The 6,345-nt window shown below is 36.3% G+C and overlaps 1 protein-coding gene across 3 annotated transcripts in view; it reads left to right on the forward strand.

The window, feature by feature from the left end:
* The window catches only part of ELL2 (elongation factor for RNA polymerase II 2), a 72,910-nt gene extending 67,006 nt beyond the window's left edge, over positions 1 to 5,904 (forward strand). For all 3 annotated transcript variants that reach the window (XM_072790579.1, XM_072790570.1, XM_072790580.1), the window contains 2 exons: positions 1,856 to 1,900; positions 1,993 to 5,904. In XM_072790579.1, coding sequence (XP_072646680.1) covers positions 1,856 to 1,900; positions 1,993 to 2,109 — 162 coding nt within the window. In that variant the 3' untranslated portion in view covers positions 2,110 to 5,904. The remainder of the gene's footprint in view (positions 1 to 1,855; positions 1,901 to 1,992) is intronic.
* The last annotated feature ends 441 nt before the right edge of the window (positions 5,905 to 6,345 follow it).

A 6,345-nucleotide genomic window follows, 5' to 3' on the forward strand; every position in this document is an offset into this window, starting at 1 on the left:
ACCCTATTGGCCTTCAGAGCATGTCTTCCGGCAAACCAGCCTCTCTGCAGCTTTTGGTCTTCATTTAAAATTAGCTAGGAATGAATGAATGAATGAATGAATGAATGAATGAATGAGATTAGAAAACTAAAGAAATAAGTTAATACAGTGAACTGTATTTCTGTCAGTGGAAAAAAGTAACTTTTTTAAACAACATAGTATGTATAAAATATATAACATGCTTTATATTTATATGACATAATAAAGTATTGAGAAAAAAAGCAAACAACTAAATAGGAAAAAAGTTGGATTTGGGATTCACTGAAACATTTGATTGCACTACCAACTCAGGCTATAGCTGCTAGAGCTGGTGCTGTTCCCCAAATTGTTATATCAAGTACATTTTAAAAAAACAAAAAAAAAAAAACTCAATGTGGCATATAATAGGGAAGATAGAGATATAGAATATAAACAGGGTTTAATACCACAGAGATTTGGGGTTTAAATGAAGAAAAGTTTGGTATTTCCAGCTCTTCCAGAGACTGACATATGTTAACACATACTAATCTGTTTTCACTTTCAAACTTTAAGTAGCAGTATTACCACAACTGACAGACCCATGTACTCGTTGTTCTCATAGTTAATAAGCAAAAGGATTAATACAAATGAATGTTCCCCTCCTTGTGTAAGCCACATAACTTGTTGCACTTCACAACCATAGATGGTGCCTTCACTCTGGCCTCCCACTGTTGTTCTGACAGGAATCTACATGAGAGAATGGGTTTCCCACAATGGGGAAAACAGACTACTTAGAGTTATAGAAGACTTTGTCAGAGGAATTAGTATTTGAGGGTGTAGGAGGTCTTGATATGGTGGTTTGGGGTTTATTTTTTTATAAAAAATACTGGTTTATTTACCAGTATACTATGATTATATTTAAACTAAAATATAATTCCAAGGACTACTTGTGGTTAGGAGGAGGCTCCAGAACTAGACTGGGTTTGATTCCCAGCTGCACCATTTAATATTTGTGTGACTTTGAGCAAGTTATCTAATCTTAATCAAAATCCCCATCCATAAAATAAGGTGATTATAAAGTGCAGAATAAATGTCAGCATTTGGTAACTGCTTAAATCCATACTATGTAAGGTCACATTAGTATTAACCAGGTTCTCCTAACAGCTACCTAATATTCCTCTCTAGAGGCGATCAATAGTACTTGTTTCCAGTGTATTCTTTCAGAGGTCTGTGTATGTGTTTGTAAGATATATATACACAAAATTCACATGTGGGCCATATGTAGTTAAATTTAGGATGTCATCAATCACAATATGTACCATTGTCTTAGGTTCCAGTAAGTTAAACTGTGATACGTTACTTATCTCATTAAAATGAAATGTGCATCTTAGAAGTAATGAAGTTCTTAGAATATGTCATTCTGTTTCTAAACAAATAATATCAAACTGTATTAATCATTCTGCACTTTGCTTTTTTCACTAAACAATATAATGCACCGTAGGGAACTTTATATAAGTATGGGAAGCACTTTTTAATGACCTCTTAGTATTCCTCTGTATGGATTAACAGACATTTAGATTCTGTTTACTGTATTTTGCTTTACAAACAGTACTGCAGCAAGTAACCTTGTACACACAGCGTTTCACTCAGGCACAAGCACATTTGAAAGAGAAGTATAAATGCTGAGTCAGTTCTGCATTTGCTATTTTGATAGCAGTTGCCAAATTGCCTTCTTTAAAGATTGTACCAATTTACATTCCCATCATCAGTATTTCCCACACCCTTGCTGAATGTGTTAGCTGTATATATTGCCAAAAACAAAAAAGTTCCCTTCTGATTTTAATTTTTAATTTTGTAGAATGTTCACGAAGAAGTCTTACAAGAATATCAGAAGATCAAGCAGGTAGGAATCATCACTGTGGGTTTCCTGACCCCATAGTTGGGAAGTATTACAAATTCTGCAACCTAATTCCTCCTTGTTTTTTTCCTCTACAGTCCAGTCCCAATTATCATGAAGAAAAATATAGATGCGAGTATCTTCATAACAAGCTGGCTCACATCAAAAGACTAATAGGTGAATTTGACCAACAACAAGCAGAGTCATGGCACTAGATCTCTGCTTGGACCGGAAGATGTGAATAAACTTAAGCTTATTTATTTAAAATTCCAAATGAGTTGCTCTAAGATTCTAAAAAAATGAAACTTTGCTTGTTGAAAGTTTCAGTATTAGTAAACTTGAGTTATTTACTTTTTTTTTTTTTTCCACTTTACTTTGCTTCCCTGCATTTTTGAAGCTGCTTTTTCTGGTCCTTCTCTCCCCACCCTCACCCTACCCCCCAAGACTTATGTTTGTCAATAGGAATAATTTTTTTTTTTTTTTAGATATTGGGGATCCAGTGTCTATACTTTAAATCAGTTCTTTTCCTTAAAAACTTATGTTTGTCATTAGAAATGATTTTTTTAAGATATTGGGGATCCAATGTCCATACTTCAAAGTTGTGTGTTTAAAAAACAAGTCATGTGCAAAGTGAAATGCTTTTGGATAAACATAAGCCTATTTTCTGACCTTTCTTAATGCAAACTCTTTGCCTTAAATGGTAGAATATTTAGAAATTTGCACAAAATACAAAAAAAAATTTAAACATTGTTTTGGAGGGTTAAGAAACAGAAAGGTGTACATGTGTGGGTGCATAAATATGCACCCACAGATGTACATACAGCCTGACTTGATCTAGACAGTAAATCCGCCCTGCAAGTTAACCCCCCATTGCAATGGTTGCCTTAAGGTGTTTGCTAGTTGTGTACATAGTGTGGTTAATCATTAGCTACACTGCTTCCCACTTGGTTAGAGCAATGGGAAGCATACTGTGGCCTACCAGCGTCTGAAAGCGTGTGCTCGACCTGTATGTGTGCAGAGGTGGTGTGGATGTGAGCGTGCATGGAGGAAAAAAGCTGCTACTCTCAGTAGGCCAAACGCTCAGGTTAAACAACTGACGAGTGTTACTGTAGGGGTATTGTTTTGTTTTGTTTTCCTGTCAAATTGCTACTTCTATTGTAGAAGACAAAAGCATTTCCATTTCAACAGTCTGTCAGCTTTATTAATGTTGGGCAAAATCAATATGTTATGAAAATGAAACAGATCTATAGTTTTGGGGCAAAATTATAAAAATTAAACATGTAGGTAACCTATTTATATACTGCTATAAAGTATTTTTTGAAGAGAGATATGCAAAGAAGCTATTACCTACATGAAATGTATATTTAAAGATTTTTTTTTTCATCCTGGGAGCCAGGAATATATAAAAAAAAAAAAAAAGAGAGCGGATATATTTAACCATAACATACTGTGATTCATCAAACAGCACAAACTTTCATTTCATGGAGTTTATCTGTTGACGTTGATTTAAACTATCATTTGTTTTATCATGTGGGAACATAAGTTATGTGGTCAAAAATATAAGGATTTTGAACTAATGTTGATTCAAGTTGTGTTGTCTTATCGTATTGTCTTTTCAAAGTGCTGCCAGTTGAAAAGGGAAGCATTATGTTTACAAATCTGTTTTGAAATGTTTGCCAAAATTTTGGTAGTATCTTTAATAAAGATGTTTGTCTCCAGCATCCAAAAAATAAATAATAAATAAATAACTTTGTTGTGTATCAGTGTAAACCAGAAAATGTTGGTATCTAGAAAACCTGAGAGAGCATATAGATGAACTGTTCTCTTTGCAGTTATCCTAAAGCATTAACTGGAAGTGTGGATACTATAGAAGAGTTTACAAAAGTAAACAGACTATGCAAAGACTGATAAAAGACCATGTGCACTATAACTCTATAACATCACTACAGAAATGAGATTTCTATATAGCGTGGACCTCTTAAGGAATTGGTTTCTTTTCACACTGAGATCCCTGGTGCTCTTCCTTTTACCTCAGAATGGGTACAATCATTACTAAATGTTCATTGATTTCAAATTTTGAGTTGTAAAAAGATAGGTAAGGAAACTTAATTGGGGATAACTTTGTTCCATATGTTATGGTGGAGGCTCCTGAGGGATTTGTCTGTAGGTAATGACCTCACTGGTGTCGTTTCTTGGACATCTTGGCCTTTTAATCAAAGATTTCTGCTGCTATTTGCTATGAGCAGTGTTTCTCAAAAGCAAGGTGCTTAGACCATTTGCATCACCCAAATTAGAATCTCTAGGTATAGGGCCCAGGTATCCACACTTTTGTAAATATCCTCCAGGTGACTTTTGCAAGTGAAGGCATGAGAACCATTGGCTTAGGTAAGGTGTTAAATCTTTGGGTCTTGAGATATCAAAGTCTTGAAGTTGAACTATTGGCTTTTTTTTTTTTTAACCCCATCCCTGTCAGCAGGTACAAATCACTCTTCCCCTCTACAAGATTGTGAGGCACCCTCTCAACTCTTTCACTGCCAACTCTTATTTCAGAACTTGTTTAGGAACAAGCCTTCTAGTTGGTCCTTAGTCCTTGGAGCTCCCACCGACATACATCAGCACATCTTCTGGTTTACAAATTGGGTAATAATGGAAGCTGGAGATATGTTATGAAAATCCAGCACTGCACATTCATAGACTTGACAACCTACCTATAAAAGCCTTAATTTAGATATCTGATGTGCACATTGGGCAGATCCTTGCAAGATCTGTATCAGTTGCAAATCTGAGTTATGAATCACTCAATCTGCTATTACCTGAGGCTGCATCTCTTTGAAGATGAGCATGAGCCTGTTAAAATGCTTAAAATCGCCCTTTACCTAGTACTGCAAAACTTACTCGCAACTGCTGCAGGAATGAGTGGCCACTTAGTGCCAGTTACTCTGGTAGAAGAATTTCTTTAGTCATTTTGAGAGATCCAGTAAGTATAAAACAGCATTATCAAGGTGAGAGAATGCATTATTTATCACATTTCATCTAAAATAATTTGAAACACTTTTGGAAATTTTTACCAACAGCAGATTAACTCCAGACTGAATGAGCAGCCTATATAATATAAACCAAAAGGAACATTGACTAGATGTGATTTTGTTTTTTAAGTAGGGATTCTGTTTCCTATCTTGTCATGTATTTCCCTTGGAATACTTGAGAGGGGGTAACGTCCAACTCTAGTGATGGATGTTCAGTGCTTGCTCTCACAAAAATAATTGGTGTGATCAGTTTATGTCATTGCTCCATGCACACCGATCATTAAAAAATTCAGTATTAACTTTCCTTTCATCTCTAATTGATCTTCTAAACCTTATAGTTTTCTTTTTCCTTAAGTATTTCACCTTATTATGTAAAACAAATGCATACTTGGATGTTGGAAGCAAGACGCTGAAATGAGGATTAGACACAAGTGGTTCATTAGTTCCAGCACTCTCCTTGGTTGCCTTATCCCTTCCATTAGTGCATTCTTTGCTTCTGGAACTTGGCTGAAACCCTTCAACCAGTCCATGGTGTTTCTGGCAGTGTGAGTGTTGAGTCCTGTATGCTTGGTATATGCCCTTACTACTTTTGAAGTTCATACGGTTTATTTCTTGCCTGAGTATTACTAAATCCTTTTCTTATGTATACCAGATGGGGGAAAAATTAAAGCCAGCATTACGAGGAACCTTTTGTAAAAGGATATTAACTGACACTACTAAATGAAGGCAACAGAAGATGTTATCATTGTTCTTTGTAATCTGAAACTAAACAAGGCTGGGAGGCTCATTTCAAAATATTTTGAAGTGGAGTGTGTGTGTGTATACACACACACACTTGTTTCTCAGTTGTTACACCCAAACCATGTTAGGACTCTCAAAGGTAAAATGTCACAGGGACTTTTCAGTTGTTACAAAGCTCAGCAGCTGTGGTGGTCCCTTTTGTTCTACACCAATTTCAGTTCAATAAAAATGTTAACTTTGCAATTCTGGTAATTGTTTTTCCTTTGTCTCATTTCAAGGCTCTTAAATTTATCTTTAAAAAAAAAAAACCCCACAACAAAGTGCTCTCTGATGCTCTACTGTAAATGATCCTCCTAGAACAGAGATACTTCTTGTTGGTGACTCTAGGAATCCGGGGCCAGGTATCTGCTCCAGGATCCTGCCTGGTTTTGTGTGTGTGTGTGTGTGTGTGTGTGTGTGTGTGTGTGTGTGTGTTTTAAGATTTTATTTATTCATGAGAAACATACACACAGAGGCACAGACACAGGCAGAGGGAGAAGCAGGCTCCATTCCACGCAGGGAGCCTGACGTGAGACTCAATCCTGGGTCTCCAGGACCACACCCTGGGCTGAAGGTGGTGCTAAACCACTGAGCCACCTGGGCTGCCCAATCCTGCCTGTTTTCTAAGTGTATCGCATGCCCTCC

Source organism: Canis lupus, chromosome 2 (genome assembly GCF_048164855.1).
Source record: "Canis lupus baileyi chromosome 2, mCanLup2.hap1, whole genome shotgun sequence".
Classification (NCBI taxonomy): Eukaryota; Metazoa; Chordata; class Mammalia; order Carnivora; family Canidae; genus Canis; species Canis lupus.